The sequence below is a fragment of the Diceros bicornis genome, chromosome 39 (assembly GCF_020826845.1).
Source record: "Diceros bicornis minor isolate mBicDic1 chromosome 39, mDicBic1.mat.cur, whole genome shotgun sequence".
Lineage (NCBI taxonomy): Eukaryota > Metazoa > Chordata > Mammalia > Perissodactyla > Rhinocerotidae > Diceros > Diceros bicornis.
In genome coordinates this window covers 17,201,749-17,221,036 of record NC_080778.1, presented here as the reverse complement: position 1 = coordinate 17,221,036, position 19,288 = coordinate 17,201,749, and the positions used below count along the sequence as shown (strand labels likewise).

Genomic DNA, 19,288 nt, shown 5'->3' with positions numbered 1-19,288 from the left:
TAATAAACTATGAAAATTATTCAAAAAAGAGCAATATGATGTTAAGACTCTCCCTTTTCCTATAAACAGTAGGATTTGTCTGAAAGTTTGAGAACAGGGGAATAATCTCATCAGATTTGGGTTTTAGAAAAACAATTCTTGTGTTTTCTTGAAAATTGATTAGAGGCAGACAGTAAAAGCCCAAATTTTAAAAAAATTCCTGGAAACCTATTCTAAGGCAATGACAGCAAGCCTAGAGAAAGGAGACATAGACTGAAGAGTAATTTCTGAGGTTGAATTGTGTAGTTGAAGATATTCTCCTCTCTGGAACCCCTTTCCTTAGCTGGGATTCCCCTTTCCCCCAGCAGCTGCTGTGAGTGCTAGCTGTAAAATGCTGCTTCTTTCACCAGAGACTTGCCCTCCTGCCCATAACTGACAGACAGGGGGCTGGAGGTGGGAATGGGGAAGGGGCAGGGGGTGGGGGGGGCAGGAACAAGATGGGACAGTTTCCAGGCTTGGCTGCATACTTGAGTAGCTTGTACCCATGCCCTGTCCTATTTTCCTCAATCTCCTTGTCCTAGGAGCGCTCCTCAGTAAAGCCCTTCCTTAAGAATCCTCACTCCCAGCTCCCCCAGGGGAACTCCAAAGGGAAAAGATTTTAGGAAAAGACTTAGCTGCAAGCGAGTGTGGAGGAGAAAGGAGTCAAAGAAGGTTCTTATGGCTATTGCTTCGTCCTAGACTTTCCATAATGCTCCTGACTGGTTGACACTTTTCCTATAAAGAGACACACGGTGAGCTGGTTCTTCTGACAGTCTGCCGGAAAGTGCCTCTCGCCTTGGAATAGAAAAATATTAACCATTGATTGTCCAGTGAATCCTTCCAAATTTGTCCCAAAATATTAAACTATTATAAACTTGCAATTTTACAACTGAAAGATCGCTTTAGTAAGGCCATGAAAGATGGTATTATGTACAACACATCTTTTTGACTAGTTGAGAAAATATAGATTAAAACTGAATTAAAATGCGCTGAATTTAAGGTCAGATAAAAATCATGTAGGTCCAGAAAATATATATTTATCATGGATATTTTTCAAAACCTTATATTTACCCAGATGAAGTATTTTTAAAGTACTTTAAACTTTTGGATTTTGCTTTTAAAAAGAACAATCTGTAATTTACTTGAATGGTGAAACTGAAGGTTTTTTGCATTGGTATTTTCCATCAAGTGAGCTCTCAGTGGTTCTTCAAGCTTAGCCTATAGTGAAGTTATAAAATGGAGCACATTTACTTTAGGTATGAAATATATTGGAAATAGTCATATGTATGGGGAAAAGAAAGAAAACGGACTTTAAAAATAAATGACACAGAAATTCATGAAGATTTTTGGAAGTGATATTGATCAATTGTTTTACAACTAGCTGAATTGTCATAATAGAATAAGGGACAAGGGATTTGCTTTAGGATGAATTGATAGAACCAAAATCATTGCAAATGAAGGATTCATTTATTAGACAGATCAAATAGAGACCAGCAAACCAACTGAAACAAGTCTAAGAAAGGGCTGAGAATGGCTTTAAAGACCTTTAAATGCTGTCACTTATGGTAGCAGTAGTTTCCAGTAGTCTCTCTTTCACCAAGGAATCTTCCGTTAGATGACTAAAGTTGTTTTCAGCCTTTGGCAACATTTCATTCAGTTATTTAGGACGATATTCCAATCAAGCATACTCTTTTAAAACAATCTTTAGACAACTAGAAGGTCACAGGAGTGGTTTCAGGGACAAGTTTTTAAATATAAGTCAAAAGTCCCCAAAGTGGTCATTGAATTACAAATTTTCCTATGAGAAACATGTACATTTGCAAAACAAACAAATAAGCAAACACAAGGAGGAAACCAGAGTCATGAATGTATGACCCCACAAGAAAGTTCCAGAATAAAATCCAAACGCCAGAAGGGAGAGAGTTCTTCATCTCCTCCCATAGCGACTTATGAGGCATTTTTATCTTGTCTCAGATATCATGTTTATTTAACACATACCTCAGCATGCCAGGTTTATCAATATATACCAGGACAAAATTTAATGTTACAGCAGAAGGAGCTGGAAATTCTGGTTTACGTTGGATGTGTCCAGGACTTCCTGTTCCCAGTAGAAAAATATTTGTTTGCCTTCCCCTATCAGCATCTCAGACTAAATTTGTCCCAAACTGAACTCTTTCTCTGCCTCCCTCTTCTGCTTTATCTCCTTGCTGCCTTTCGGGCCTCGCTACGATTCTAGACTCTGGCTGATTCCTCCTCCGAATCTTCCCCCCTCACCATCACCACCCCCATTCCCGCTAGTCCCAGCTCTCACCTGGCCTGTGACAGCGCTCCCGCAGCCTCCTCACCTCCCCTCTATCTCCTCCAGCGTTTCCCACCTACTGTTGCCCTGTTATCTTCTTTTGGGTGCAGCCTTCTCAATGTTGGTGTTCAAAAACGTGGCCAGCGGAAGAATTCCTATACACCGTGGTCCAAAGGCAGCCTGGCATCTAATTAGCAACATCTCTCTTCTGTAAAGAAGCAGTTATATGAGGTGGACTAGGTCACACAGCTGGAAGCTTCCTATCTCTACCGTCATCGTAAAGAAAAACAGAAGTCTGTACTGAGCTATTACAGATCCTGATATATTGCCCACACGTGCAGTTTCGTGAGAAATCTGGGCTGGAACATGCTTTGTGCATCTGTATTTCCCTCCTGTGCTTAAACTGTCATTATATCCAGAGTTCCCCCACTGCCAGCCTGCGGGTTCTGCCACCATAGTGTCAGCTGGTCCCGCTGTAGCCCCTTCCAGGGTCCAGCTCAGACCGACATCCAGACTCAGAGTTCTCCCTCTTAACTCTCAAAGGACACATCGTCAGATGCAGCTTTGAAGTCACTTAGCTAGTGTCTTGACATTCCAGAAAGTTCGAAGGCAACTGGGCAGGGGCCAGGCCAAGCACTTTTTCTGCTCCCACTTAGCACAAAAGCACATTGCTTTCACATAGAGAGAAATCCGTTTAACACTGCTTAAAATTTTTTTTTTATTGTGTGTATTTGTTTTTTCAGCTTTATTGAGGTATAATTGACAAATGAAATTGGAAGGTATTTAAAGTGTACATAGTGATGATTTGATGGATGTATACATTGTAGAAGGATTCCTCCCGTCTAGTTAATTAACACCCCCTTCACCAACACTGATTTTTCAAGACCGTACTAATTCCTATCTTCTGTTGTCATGAAGAAGAGTTTCAAGTGCGACCAGAGTGATCAGAATTAGACTTTATAAAACCGAATTCTGAAGCAATTGGCTGTAGAGTTAATAGGGGAAGGACTTTCTCAGATTGGTTCCCTTCCAGGTGCCTTGAGGTTTCATCCACTTTTGTGTTTCCTTGGGCAGTGCTGTTTCGTTGAAAATTTAACAAGTGTGTAGTGATTCTACTGCAAGGAAAAACTGCAGCTTGAAAACATGTTTACTACAAACTATACTATTAATAGGAGATTTCTGAAAGCCTTTGTTTCCATTAAGGACTATTACTATTATTATTATTTTTTATGTTGCTTCAAGTGAAAGCGTTCAGGTGATTGGATTGGATATGTAGCAATATTTCCATAAAATCAAAAGCCATTGTCAAGGCCAAGAAATCCTCAAAGACAATAAGGATGCACGTAGAATGATTGGATGGAATCTAAGAAAAATTGCCATATGTCTGATTTTGTTTAATTTTAGAACAGCATACACATCTAGCAAGGGGCTTAAGGTCAGGTGAATGTAAGTTCCATTTTTAGGTTCTGCTACAAATAGTAAGACCTTGGGCAGGTTACTCACTTTCTCTGTGCTTTAGGACAATTTATCTCATTTCCCTGTGATTGTTTCCTCATCTTATAGAAAGGATTATTCTAATACCCACTTCATAATCTTGTTTTATTTAACGGGATCATACACGGAAAGCACTAAGAACATCTCTTGTAAAGGAACACATGTGAGTGTTTTGTAAGTAGAAGCTATGGCTGTTACTAACACCAGTATTATTATTACTTATATTTCCCTGCAGGGTTGTTGAGAAGGTTAAATGAAAGAAGGCTCACCAAGACAGGCTACAAAATTTGCCCAGCCCAGTACAAAATAAAAATATAAGTCATTTTATTCAAAAATTATTAAGAGTTTCAAGACTCGAACAGCAGATTACTAAACCAAATCTTCTGAGCGCTTGCACAGGCCCATGCCCACGAATCGGCCCTGGAGACGGCAGAAGCAGAAGCGTTTGCACACAGGAGGTGCTAAATAAATGCTCGTTCATCTTTGTGTCAGCGCGCTCCTGCACCGCACGCGCGCCAGCGCCGTTAACATTGACCGCTCGCTGTCACTTGTCCCCAGCTGAAGGACACGACCTGGACCGGCGCTCGCGGTGGAGTCCCACGGTGAGGACCACCCGCAAGCGCGCTGTCCCCCAGTCGCTTTGGCAAGTGTCCGCCGCTCAGCCAAGCGGTGGCCTGGCCAGACGCGGCCGCCGGCGCATCCCACAGCCTCGGGACGATCGGGGTCCGCCCGCGTCCCCGGGGCCGTCGCCGAGGCCGAAGGCGGCCGGGCCCCCCCGCGGGTGCGCAGCCCGGCCGGGCCGCCGCCTCCCGCCGCGGCCAGCGGTCGCCCGGGGAGACGGCCCGCGCCCCGCCGGCTCCCCCGCCGCAGCCTCGCCGCCCGCCGCCCGCGGGTCCCAGCGCGCCCGGGGCTCCGGCATGAGCCGCGGCGGCCCCTCGGGCGCCAGGCGCCTGGACCGGACCCGCGACGCCGCCTTCGGTGCCTCGTCGCCCGCGCGCGAGGTACGGTCCCGGCCCGCCGGCCGCCTCCCCTAACCCCCAGGGCTGGGCGCCCGGGATGCGCGAAGGCGCTTCTGGTTTGCAGACCTTTCCTCTTGGATGCGCGGGTAGATGAGCCTGGCTACGTCCCCGCCTTGGGAGCGGACTGGAGTTCTCAGCGGCCGCTTAATTTTAGGAAGTTATGGGCAGGTCGTGAATTTGTGAAGCGCGTCTGAACTTTAGGTTGTGCCAATTTGCTTCTCTGACCCTTTAAAAGGCTTAAATTCTCAACACAGCGTGTCTGGCTCCTGTAGACCCTCCCGACCCCCACTCCTCCCCCAAGAGCAATTAATTCCTTCGTTTAACTTCGACTGCTGAGCTACTAAAATGTGATTCGGAGCAGTTTCTTCAAAATCTGACTTGGTAGGATTAACGCCAGTCCTGAGTCAAGTCGCTGGCCCTTCCGTTGCTAATCACCCCGGAAACATTGCTAATTCAGTTGTCGCTGGATCCATTTACTCGTTTACTCCCAGGAGGTACTCAGGCACTGGGGACTTTCAGGCATCAGATATGCTATAGCGCGCACACACACACACACACACACACACACACACACACACACGGAAAGTTCTGGCTGGCTCAGCGTGGGTTAAGTATCCCCTTTTGGACTTGGCATCAGGGTCCTACCAAGCATAGAGAGTGTCAGGGGTAGTTACCAGAGACGGGAGAATTGTGTCCTCAGCCTAGCCATACTGGCTATATCTATATACCTATATATCCCCGGGGGACACTCTTAGATTCAAAACATTGAGTGGATTCTCCAATATGCCATAGGAATTCCAACATTCAGCAGCTTTGATTGTCACCCTACATATGACCTATATTTAGATTTCTCTGATTCCTGGCATATTTGTGGAAAATTAGTACTGTCTTGCACAAATAAAATGAATTTTTCTTTCATTTGACATTTTCACATTTTATCCCAATATGGTGTCCACTATGAATTAAGAATGTTAGTCTGTACATAAGTATGTAGCATTTTTATATTATTTATATATTTTTGGAGAACCAATTGAAAGTAAATTACAGACATCGTGGTCCTTCATCACTAAATACTCTAGTGTATATCTTCTAAGAGCAACGGCATTCTCTAACCAAAACGTAGTGATCAAATTCAGGGTATTTAATATTGTTGCAATGATATTATCTAATGTACACAATTTACTAAAATTTTGCCAGTTATCCCAATTTACTGCAAAAAAATTTTTTTTATTTTGGGGTCACACATTGTATTTAGTTATGTGTCTTTAGCGTCTTTAAACATGAAACATTTCCTCAGACTTTTTTTGTCTTCAATGATACTGACATGTTTACTGAATACCGGTTATTTGTTTTGTAGAATAGGTTTATCTGATTGTTTTCATGATTAGATTTTGGTAGGAATACTATATAAGTGATGTGTCTCAGTGGATCACACCAGCAGGTACATGGTGTCATTTTGTCCCATTATTGGTAATGTTCCTAGTTGGTGGAATCTGCCAGAGTTTTCCACTGTAGAGGTGGAAAAATAAATGCTTTTTAGCAATAAATAAGTGATCACATTGAGTAATTTCATTGATTCATACTGAGATTTTTAAGATAAATTTTACTACCTACATAAAGGAAAATTTCCACCAAGCCTAAGATTTTAGTTGACCTGAAAGACCTAAATTTTATTGAGAATAAAAGTAGATACAGAAAGGCCAGCATTTATTACAATTAATTTTTCAGTTTACAAAATACTTCATCTGGGATCATCTTACAGCTCAGGTAGGCAGGACAGGAATTTCCCATTATATAGACGACAAAATGGCTTGCTCAATTAGCAAATGATGGAGCGAGAACTTCAATGTGTTTCTTCTGAAAGTTTAGTACATTTCCTACCCCACCACGATGCACTGAAAAATAGATTAAAATACAAAGCAGGGATAGTATGCAACCGTATGGAGAAGTAGAATCCTGCAGGGACTGAGGTATTAGCTTTGGGTTCAAGCAATCCTGATTATACCCCTCATTATCTATGGTACCTTGGGCAAAAAAATTACTTAATGTCTCAGATCTTCAGTTTCTTCATCTGAAACATGAGATTAGAATACTTATCATGTAGTGTACTTTTGGGATTTCACAGTTAAGATATGTAAAGCAGCCAATAGAGTAACAGAATAAGTGCTTACTAATATTGCCTATTATTATTCTTTATAACTTTTGGATTTGTCTTGGATCAATACCACTACCACCCGCAACTACCGCATCATTGACACCTCCATCAATGCCTCAGCCACCACCTTAACAATCGTTGTTGGGATCTGTGTGAGGGATGAGGACACAAAAATGAATTTGACGCAGTTCTTGCTCTCAGTAAAGAACCAAGTGTTCACAATCAAGAGAAACAGACACGAACAGATGACTGTTTTATCAGTATGACCCATGAACCAAATTTAATGCTGCGTTTTCTCAAGTTGGGTTTGCCTCTAATCAAATCATCAGCAGAGCGTTACACAGGCTAGAAAATGTGACGGATACTGAGAGCGATATTGCGTGAATTGAAACGTAACAGCTCAAGGCTGGAGGACAGAGACACGCTTTGGGGATATTTACAGATATAGTTTTGAGCAGAATAGTGTAATTTTGCCATGCTTTTGAAATAAGGTATGGAAACTGAAAAATGTTGCCAAATTATAAAGTCATATCATCAGTCAGTGAAAAGCTATAGCAGTCATTTGGCGAAACGTGCTCGGATTTGTTGTCGGAGGCGGTAAACACATGGTGTTTTGCCAACTACTTTGCTATGTCAGTGTTTTCACATACCAGAAGACCTGAACCGAAGGTATGGCTCCAAGATATACTGTTGTTGGGAAGCTGAGCAAGTTTCTTTCCTCTCTGTAAAACAAGGGTTAAGTGGATAATTGTCTGACAGGTTGTTACGAGAAGCAAGTGTAAATAGCAACACAGTCTCTCAACAGCTATGGTTCCTCAAAGCAGAGGACTTAGCGCTGGTCATGTATAATTATGAAAGAAGTAAAGTTGGTTTTCTCTTTATTTCCCCACTATTTCCACTTTTTAAAAAATTCTGGAAAAATACACATAACATGAAATTTACCATTTTAGTCATATTTAAGTATGACTCTTATCTAGTTCAGTGGCATTAAGTACATTCACATTTTGTGCTACCGTCACCACCGTCCATGTCTGGAACTCTTTTTATCTTGCAAAATGAAACTCTGTACTTATTCAACAACAACTCCCCATTCCCCCTCTCCCCAGCCTCCTGGCAACCACCGTTCTACTCTCTGTCTCTGAATTTGACTACTCGAGGTGCTGCATGTAAGTGGAATCATACAGTATTTGTCCTTTTGTGTCTGGCTTATTTCACTTAGCATAATGTCCTCAAGGTTCATCCATGTTGTAGCATATGTCAGAATTTCTTCCCCTTTTAAGGCTGAGTAATATTCCACTGTACTGTATGTGTATACCGTGTTTTGTTTATCCATTCATCTGTCTATGGATACTTGGGTTGTTTCTACCTTTTGGCTGTTGTGAGTAAGGCTATTGTGATCATGAGGGTAGAAATCTCTTCAAGACCTTGCTTTCAATTCTTATGGGTATATGCCTGGGATTGGAATTGGTGCATGACATGGTAATTCGATTTTTAATTTTTTGAGGAACTGCCATATTGTTTTCCATAGTGGCTGCACCATTTTACTTTCCCATCAGCAATGTACAAAAGTTCCCATTTCTCCACATCCCTGTTCACACTTGTATTTTCTGTTACTTTCTTTTTTTATAGTAGCCATCCTAATTGGTGTGAGATGGTATCCATTTCTACTTTTTAAAGAACCATTTCCTCCCTCGTCTGGTTTGCTCTGTTCTTTTTTTCCCCCTCCTCCTTTTAATCGAACTCAAGTTTAAGAAAAGATCTGACTTTAATCACGTCTTCATATGAATTTAAGTCAGAAGGCTCCCTATTCTAGGTATAAAGAAAAAAACTAAATCTCCCCCAAAAAGGCAAGAAAGGAGAGAAAAAGCAGAGAAAAAGAAAAAATGATGATGGAAAGAAATACAAATATATCAGTAATTAGAATAAAGATAAATTGACTAAATGCTCAGTTAACTAGCAATATTGTCTGAATTTTTTTTAAACCCAGGCATATGCTGTTTGTGAAAGATACGTATAAACAAAAAGTATATGGAAAAGTTGACAGCAAAGTATTTAAAAAGATTTACCAGGCAAATAATAAGCAAAAGAAAGTTGATTAGATATAATAATATATAAAATACTTTTAAGGCAAAAAAACATTACTAGAGGTAAAAAGAGTCACTATAATGATACAGATTATATCATTGTCACATAATAAAATTTTTCATTCATCAGGAAGTTGTAACAATTCTAATTGTGTATGCAGTAACATGCCATCCAAATACACAAAACAAAATTGACAGAAGCAAAAATCTATAAGGAGAGGCTGGCCTGGTGGCACAAGCGGTAAGTGTGTGCACTCTACTTCAGGGGCCCAGGGTTCACAGGTTTGGATCCCAGCGTGCACAGATGCACCGCTTGTCAGGCCATTCTGTGGTGGTGTCCCATATAAAGTAAAGGAAGATGGGCACGGATGTTAGCTCAGGGCTGATTTTCCTCAGCAAAAAAAGAGGAGGATTGGCATTGGATGTTAGGTCAGGGCTGATCTTCCTCACCAAAAAAAAAAAAAAAATCTATAGGGAGATATAGACAAATCCAAACCAGAGTAGAACTTTATTAACATGTTTCTGTTAGTATCTGAGAAATCAACCAGACAAAAATTTGGTAAAGGAGCTATTAAAAAAGCTAAAAATACTAACTTGGTTAAGTCATTGTGAAGAAGAAGAAAAGTATGTAAAATATTTGGAATATGACTGTAAAAGTTAAGGTGAAATTTCCTCCTTGTGCGTGGGAATAAATGCATTTAGACTATGAAACAATCAATTGGACAAAATCCTAGAAAGTGTACTCTGTTGGTAGGGCTTGAACTAGATAAGTAATTAGATGTTTTCCCCTGGTTTTAAATAAAAAAGACCTTTATGCTATCAGAAAGAAATGATGACAATCTGATCATGAGAAAACATTAGACAAACCCACCTTGAAGGATTTTCTACAAAGTAACTGACCAGTACTCTTTAAAAGTGTCAGGGTTGTGATTGGAGGAGACTGAGACATGACAGCTAGATGCAGCGTGGGAGCCTGGATGGGCTCCTGGACCAGAAAAAGGATATTAGTGGAAAAACTGGTGAGATTTGAATAAAGTCTGTAGCTTAGTTAATAGTATTGTACCAACATTAATTTCCTGGTTTTAATAAATGTGCCTCGGTTATGCAAGTTATCAACATGAGGGGAAGCTGGGTAAAGGGTATTCAGAAACTCTCTGTTCTAATTTTGCAACTTTTCTTTAAGTCTAAAAGTATTTCAGAATAAAAGTTTAAAAAATAAATGATAACCAGTTAATTCATCCGTCTATCCAGTTTCGATTATTTTAACTACAACACTCAGTTTCTCTTGTTATCTAATTAGTCTTAGCATGAGAGAAAGCATTCAAAGGTGGGAGAGAAGAACTTTTTGGACATCAAACAGAGAGCCAGTTTTTCTTTGCACGTTTTAAAAAGATTGTGTGTGTATTTACTTAACGTTACCAAATATAATGTGTAGCATATTTGAAACAATAGTGAGTGTTGCTTGGTTTGTAGTTGAATTAAGTGGACTAATTATAAAGACTTACTTTTTCTGTGTTCAAGGACAACTTAAAAAACAATTTAATTGAAAAAGGGAGTAACATTTGCTGGACCAGGAATTATTTATGCTGTGTTCTTTACCGAAGATTTCTTTTTTTCTTTGTTTCGCTTCCAATTTTTTTCCCTTTGAAATTGGTGGGTTGGTGGCTTTGATCTAAGGCAGAGACGTTCAAAGTCATTGCTGAAGTGGACCAGTAACACCACACTCTTTCTCTTACTGATACCAACATGACTATTGATTCTGGCTTCTGTAGCTACATGTTTAGATAGTGCTTGAATAAAATATTATAAATATTGCTAATGAAAATAAATACATGAATTATACTTCTGAGTAACTGAAATGACTTCCTGTTCATTGACTGAATTTATCTTATGATTTCTATCTCGAATCTTCCCTATTAGCTTTGTACAGAATGCATTTTTCAGCATATTCAGGTCATCATAGGCTAACCTCAACGTCAGTGCAAAGGGGAATAATTTTAAGACCTGACTATAATTATCACATTTCCCAAGTCTCTTCTACTTCAGGGTAAAAGAAATGGGTAGTCGTGGAGAATATCGAAAAGGAAGTCTTGATGTTGAAATCTTGTGAACGTCTGGAGTAAGCAAAAATGAGAACTTAGGAGGAAATCTAAACCAGAAATATTCTGCTTAGTGAATCATATGTTGAATTAGTCACCCATTTGGCGAACATCCATTGAGTCTTTGGCACTCTGTTAGGCCCTGAAGATATGGAAATTCTTTCCTCCAGCAACTATAAAAAGACTGTCTGTTCTCAAGCAGGCACTGTCTTTGAAAAGGTCCTGCTCTCACAAAAGTTGTAATTTAGCGGGGGAAATAGATAACGAAAGTGAATAGATCAACAAGGAAATTTCAGAGAACGGTGAATGCTTTGAAAAACAGGGAATCAGGATAACAGGATAGAGATTGACTGGGGTGAAGGGTGGTGTCTGTCCTGGGTAGGGTGGGCAGGGAGGACTCTCCAAAGACATGACATCTCTGCTGAGTGGTGAACGATGTTCCGAGGGAGTTTCTCAGAAATAACAAGGCAACTACACGCCCTCAGATGGAAATGAGGGCAGTGTGTTTAAAAAGAGAACAATTTTAGAGTGTCCCTCAACTTGGGTATGTCTAACGTTTCCTCATCATAGATTCAGGTTAATCATTTTTGGCATTTTGGGCACTTTTGGCAATTCTGTGTGAGATATGTGTTCTTCTCAGTGTATCCCTTATGTCAGTTTATCTTATTATTACGTTATGAAAGGCAAAGAAAGGCTGAGAACTTGTTCCGGATTAAAGAGAATACAGATATCTGACAATTACATGCAACTCATTTATAGTTGCTCTAAGGAACATTATGAGATAATTGGTGAATAACATGTTATTGTTGTTAAATTTCTTGAATTTGATGCTTGTGTGCAAAGGAATTTCCTTGTCCTTGTTCTCAGGAGATACATGCTGAAGGATTTAGGGATTCAGGGCAATGATGTCTGCAAATTACTCACAAATGATTCAGCAATCATCATTGTCACATACATACAGAGAAAGGAATAGATCAAATGTGGCAAAATGTTCTCACAATTGGTGAATCTAAGTGAAGCATGTACTTGAGTTCATTGGATTATTCTTGCAACTTTTCCGTAAGATTGAAAAAAAAATTTAAGTGTCTGGCAACAAATGGGTTACAAAGTAGAAGGTACTGTTTCTAACTGTTGAGCTTACAGTGTAGCTAAGTAAATAATAAAAGATAATAAATAAAAGTTAAAAAAAGGAAGGAGCAGGCATGGCTGGAGTAAAGATATGGTCTCAGATAAGGCTCTAGAGGGAAGACAAGCAAACAGTTACATTGGGTGCTTTAGGAGACCAGGGGAAGGGATGGGGGAGGGTAGGTTTTGCTGAAGTTACTGGGGGCAATGGTGGTAGTGGTGGGGAGATGATGCTGACTTTGAAACACCAGCAGGACATACAGGTGAGGGTTCAGTAGACAGTTGGAAATGTGAATCTCTAGCTAAAGACGCAGATTTGGGCGTCATCAGATACTGGAAGTGGTTGAAATCTCAGCAGGGCATGAAGTAAGCCAGTGAGGGTGTCTCAAGTGATGGAGGAAAGAGGGTTGAGTACAGAACCCTGGAGAATACCAAGTTAAGGAGTGGGTAGGAAGATGAGCTGCAGGAGGGACTGAGAAGGGAGGGCCAGATAAGTCAGAGACAGCAGAGATGCTTAGGAGAGTGGTGGTTGGGAGACGAGTAAGGAGCGTTCAAGGAGACTATGCTTTGTGTGTCAAATGCCAGAGAAAGGTTGTCAGGTAAGGAGTAAAAAGTGTTCTCTGAACTTGGTGACAGGGCAGTCTTCTCCCAGGAAGTGAAATTTAAGCTAAGGATTGGGGTTGGTTGTGTTGGATAAGCTTTCTCTATGACACTAAACATGGGTGCAGCCCGTGGGATGGGGAGAAGTGAGGTGCGTGCAGCCAACTGTAGAAGGCCGGTGTGGCTGGAGACAGTGAGGTGAGAACAGTAGTGGGAGATGACGTTAGTGAGGCAGGCAGGGGTCAAATCCTGTAGGACTTTATAGGAGTTTGGATTTTGTCCTAAGAGCAAGGGGAAAGCCACTGGAGAATTTCAAACCTTGGGATACATTGCGTTCTAAGTTAAAAAAAGTCACTCTGGCCACAAATGGCCTAGAGACTTGGTGGAGGGTGAGGGTAGGGAATAAGTTTGATGTTGGGGAGACTATTTGGAGGCTATTGTGGTAATCTTGACTTGGATGGTGGATAAGGAGATTGGGAGTGAATAGTTATTTAGGCGTGAGAATCAACAAGATGGATGCATTAGAACTGGGAGGAGGGAGAGAGAGATTGGAAAGCACAGGTTTCTGGCCTGAGGAACTGGATGGATGTTTGGTGCCACTCCTTGGGATGGAGAAAGAACAGGTTGGGGGAAAACAGCACAAGTTCAGTTTTAGACATGTTGGGTGTGAGGTGCCTATGTGGTACCCAACTTATATGCAGTAGGCAGTTAGATATGCAGATCCTGAGCCCCAAAGAGAGGTTTTAGCTGGGGATCATCATATCTTCGCGCCTCATCAGCATATAGATGGTTTGTGAAATTATGAATAAATAAGACGTTTTCTGGGAAGAGACTGAGAAGGAATTTATTTATTTATTTATTTTTTTTGGTGAGGAAGATTAGCCCTGAGCTAACATCCATTGACAATCCTCCTCTTTTTGCTTGAGGAAGATTGTCCCTGAGCTAACAGTTGTGCCCGTCTCCTTCTACTCTATATATGGGACGCCTGCCATAGCATGGCTTGACAAGCAGTGTGTAGGTCCATGCCTAGGTGGTAGGTCCACGTGGAACCTGCGAACCCCGGGCTGCTGAAGTGGAGCATGAGAACTTAACCACCATGTCACTGGGCCAGCCCCAGGAATTTTTAATTTAATATTGAATTTTACCATGTGACGGTTGAGGGTGAGCAGACAGGGAAACTGAAGGGCTATGAAGGGAATAAATTCTTCCTGTTATAGGCACCTATTAAGAAAGTCATTTATTCATCAATTTATTTATTTATTGTGCAAATATTTTTTGACCTAAAAAGAATATTAACCTGGGATTCAAGAGACCTGGGTACCAGACCTCTGAAATAAGCTGACTTTGTCATCTTGAGCATGTTACTTAATGTCTCTAGGTCTGGTTTCTTTATGTTATAAGGTTCATTTCCACCTCAAATTTTCCAAGAAATATTAACAAACCAATCACAGCTTCCAAAATAATTTGATGAGGCTTATAGAAGAAACATAGAAAACAGAAAGTTAGAAGACGTAGTGTAAGTTAAGCCCACCGTTTGCTAAATGTGAGACCTTGTGAACGGTACCTAACCCTTCTAGGTCTCAGTGTCTGTGTGAAAAGTAAGTATTAACACCTGATCTGGGCCCTTCCCTCAAGAGAGTGGACTGAGTGCCAGCCTTGATAGTCTAGTGGTTGAGATTCAGCACTCTCACCGCCCTGGCCCAGGTTCATTTCCTGGTCAGGGAACCACATCACCCATCTGTCGTTGTCATACTGTGGTGGCTGTGTGTTGCTGTGATGCTGAAAGCTATGCCCCCGGGATTTCAAATACCAGCAGGGTCGCCCATGGTGGACAAGTTTCATCAGAGCTTCCAGACTAAGACAAACTAGGAAGAAGGACCTGGCCACCCACATGAAAACCCTGTGAATAGCAGTGGAGCATTGTCTGACACGATACTGGAAACTGAGAGGGTGGCGGAAAAAGACCGGGCAGGGGTCCGCTTTGCTGGACACAGAGGCGCTAGGAGTCAGAATTGACCCGATGGCACTAACAACAAAATGGACTGAGTACATGTGTTTATGTTCTCTGGTTCTCTAAAAAAGAAGGAAAAGTAGAAAACAGAATCATTCCCTAACACTGCTGGGAATAAGACCAGATTGTTTTTTTTAACCATTCTGCAAAATACAAAGGCAATGAGGTGAATACATGCCATAGGAGAAGGCAGCAGTGGAGGTAGAACTGTTCTTCCCAGAGACCCCTGGAAGGTTCCATGCTTGGACTGGGCAGTTACAGATATGGATTAGGAAGGAAGAAGAAATCAGGGTGATTAATTTGATGAACATGGACCAGCTACCTTAATCCCCAGTGTCCCCACAACTGCTTATACATTAGATTTACCTGTTCCCACTCTGCAGTTCAGCTTACAGTCTGTGGTGGACTGAATGTTTGCATCCCTCCCAAATTCATTTGTTGAATCCCTAACCCGCAATGTGATGGTATTTGAAGATGGAGGCTTTGGGAGGTAATTAGATGCAGTCATGAGGGTGGAACCCCCAGGATGTGATTAGTGTCCTTATAAGAAGAGGAAGAGACTAGAGCCCTTTCTGCCGTATGAGAGCACAGTGAGAAGGTGGCCATCTGCAAGCTAGGAAGAGAATTCTCACCAAGAACCAAATCTGCGAGCACCTTGATCTTGGACTTCTCAGCCTCCAGAACCATGAGAAATAAATGTCTGCTGTTGAAGCCACCCGGTCTGTGGTATCTGTTACAGGAGCCTCAGCTGACTAATAGTCAGTCTTTGCTAAAGTTAGCCTAACCACTCACATACTCAGAACTCACAGCTTGCACTCCCCATTTAGGGCAAAGGCCTTCCAAACAAATATAAGGTGTTATTACAATGGAACATAGTGAACTGTGTCTTTAATTGCAGAACCTTTCTTCGTATGACGGTTTCTCATAACATTTATCCCTTAAAGGCTGAAGTATATTATACTTACCTTAGAGAAGTCACTTCTCTGGAGTAATAAACTTTCTGCCACTTTAACTTGTAGAACCTGAAGTAGTACCTAGTTAACCTGTTTCTATTACTTTCTTGCTCACATATCAGGTGTTTTTTTTTTTTTTTTGGCTGAGGAAGATTGGCTCTGAGCTCACATCTGTTACCAAGCTTCCTCTTTTTGCTTGAGGAAGATTGTCGCTGAGCTAACATCTGTGCCAATGTTCCTCCATTTTGTATGTGGGACACTGCCCCAGCATGGCTTGATGAGCAGTGCATAGGCCCGTTCCTGGGGTCCGAACCTGCAGACCCTGGGCCACCAAAGTGGAATGTGTGAACTCAACCACTATGCCACGGGGGCCTGCCCCTCGTATCAGGGTTTTTAAGGTATTTTTTTTTTTTTGGTATTTAGCAGGTGATGGACAGCTCTCTTTGGCGACTGCCTGAAGTACCGATACTCAAATGTCGTGAATTTAAGGTTTAGAGATAAGTCAGTTGGGCAAAAAGGAAACTTATCATAACATCTCAGCTTAGTTCAGGAGACAGTATTTCCTCTTTTTAGAAGAAAAATACCATCTTGTCAATTCAAGGAAACTTATTCCAATTGTTTTCCTCACTCCCTCTCTCCCAGGTGGACTGAGTTTCTGCAGGTGGGGATGGGGTGTGGTTCTGAGTACTTTGGCTCTGGGGGAGGGGCATTCGGGCCGAGCACCATCCTCTGTTCTCCTTGGCTCCGAGCACCATCCTCTGTTCTCCTTGGCTCCGGCTTCCCTTATGGACTTGGACATCAGTCTTTGCTGAAGTCCTTGGCTTTGCCCTGGCCCCTGAAGGTTCAGCTGTGCTGGATGCGCCTTATTCCATCCCAAGTCCTTTAAGTCTTTTGTCTTATCTACATCATCTACCTTTTTGCTTTACTTGGGAGGTGGGTGCTAAAGGTGGAGCTGCCCTCAGGCCCAATGGGCACATCACTCAGTCACTGTCATTCATTCTACTCCCAGAAGCTGTGCTGCCCGTAGGGCTTTTCTAAGAGGCCTCCATCTCCATGGGTGACATCCTGGGAAGCAAGGGAATTAGCTGGAGTTTTTATTATTCCCCACCTCCCACTACTCATCTCAGGTGTTAGGTCCCAAGAGGGTGGGCAACAGCTCAGCACTGGTCTTGTCTCCCGTTGAATTCTCCTTTTTCCGTGTATTGGAGCCTTTTGGGTGGGAAAACGATTCTTCAGCGTGGACTGTTCTCTGCTCTACAATTTGAGGGAGTAATTGCTGTGCTGTGAATCTTCAAGGCTTGGCTATTTATATGCAAAACCATGCTTTTGAAATTTTAAACAATTCTGCTTCAGAAAGCCCAGTTCTGAAAATCCAGAGCACTATAACTCCTGTAAGCTTCTGTGGATCCTCTAAGTATGGGCTTGAGCTACATCCCCAGGGACCCACAAGCAACGTTGACTCACACAATATACCTCCAAGGAATGGAGTGAGTTGACTTACTGGATGGATTTATTTAGAATCAACAGTTAGAATTTTAGGGAATGGCTGCCAAAAACAGTGATTATGGGTTTGGCCATATTGGCTTTTAAATATTTCTTTCTGATAGTCAGAAACCACATATTTTAAGGCCATTTCTTGTTCATGATTTTAAAACCATGCTGTTTGGATAAAAAAGAATGCTTACACTCCCCTTCATGAAGGCAAATGAACAAGTTGGCCTTTGCCTAAAAGCAAAATTAGAGCCAGCCCTGATGGCCTAGTGGTTAAAGTTCGGTGCTCTCACCGCTTCGGCAGCCCGAGTTTGTTTCCTGTCTCGGAACCACACTACTCGTCTGTCAGTTGCCATGCTGTGGTGGTGGCTCACATAGAAGAACTAGGACTTACAACTAGGATATACAACCATGCACTGGGGCTTTGGGGACGGGAAAAAAAAAGCAAAATTAAAATGTTTAGATTTACTCAAGTTCACAAAGCTAGGGAGATGATGTATAGAAACACTGTATAGAAGGCTTTGATGAGTAATAGAAGAGTTCATACTACGAGACAGGTAATAGACAAATTTATCTTAAAATTGTTTGCTCCTTCTATAGGTTGACATGAAACTGATGAGGACTGAAATGAAGTCCAACAAGAATTGTCTCCTTATGAGAATTTTATGGTGCTAGAGAATTGCTCTTTGGGAAGATGGGATAAACTATATTTCAAGTTCGTTCTAAGGGAAATATTCTAAGTCAATTTGAATAAACAACTTGTTAAAGTTTGAAGCACACTATTCCACAGAGGAGCTAAAATATTAACATCTTGGAAAAAGTTTCACTTTAAAATAATTTATCAAGTGTTTTATAATAGATGGAGTGGAAAAATCCCATTTGGAAAGAGTTCTAGAATCTTTAACATGTGAAAAGATATATATAGGATAATGATGAATAAAATGTCCCATCTAGTTGTCAACAGAGATTCTTATTTCCCCCATTCCTCTCACAGAAGCTATTCCATATGTGACAGTGTTCCCAAATCGGCATTCATTATTAGCCTTGACAGCTATACCCAATACCTCCCATGGAGATATATCCAATATAAAGTCTAAAAAACTGCTAGTCACTTAAAATAGGACATGAAGTTAATTAATTTGCCTGTGATTTTCTTTGCGTCCAGCCTAAGAAGTTATCTTGCTAACAAGAACAGATTTTTAAAAAAACTTTAAAGAACTTTATATTAAACTAAAATATAAGCTTCTAAATTAGCTAAATCCAACCTGTACAACATTTATAAACTTGTAGAAAGCAGAAGGCATCTTCCAAACTGTAGTTGGAAACGAATTTATTAAAGTTATATTCTTTGAACTTTAACTTATGGAAATGCAACTCATTATTATGATGGCCAGATGTGCAGACAGCAATATTGAAGGTCAGAAAATAATTCAATTTAGGGAGAAATGATTGTTTAAACATTTTCTTTTGCCTTTTTTTTTTTAGAGGAAGATTCGCCCTAAGCTAACATCTGTTGCCAATCTTCCTCCTTTTGTTTTTCTTCCTTCTCCCCACCCCCCAAAGCCCCAGTACGTAGTTGCATATAGTTGTAAGTTCTTCTGCTGCTTCTGCGGGAGCCACTGTCACAGCATGGCTACTGACAGACAAGTGGTGTGGTTCTGTGCCTAGGAATTGAACCCAGGCCGCTAAAGCAGAGGGTGCTGAACTTTAACCGCTGGGCTATCAGGGCTGGCTTGATTGTTTCAAAATTTAACCAGATATGTATGGGACAATAACATGGTGACTACGAGCATAGACTTTGGAGTCAGATAGACTTGGTTTGAATTCTGGCTGTGCCATTTCATTTACTCCATTCGTTCTATGATATTTACTCATCCCAAGTCACTGGGGACACAGTGGTGAGCAAAACAGATGTTTTCCTGCCTCTATAGACCTCATAG

The 19,288-nt window shown here is 41.3% G+C and overlaps 1 protein-coding gene across 1 annotated transcript in view; it reads left to right on the top strand.

Moving 5' to 3' along the window:
• Window positions 1-4,214: 4,214 nt before the first annotated feature.
• CCDC170 (coiled-coil domain containing 170) overlaps window positions 4,215-19,288 on the top strand; it is a 92,729-nt gene continuing 77,655 nt past the window's right edge. The window contains 4 exon segments of the mRNA XM_058534287.1: window positions 4,215-4,269; window positions 4,370-4,630; window positions 4,633-4,697; window positions 4,699-4,812. Of these exon segments, the coding sequence (XP_058390270.1) occupies window positions 4,215-4,269; window positions 4,370-4,630; window positions 4,633-4,697; window positions 4,699-4,812 (495 nt within the window).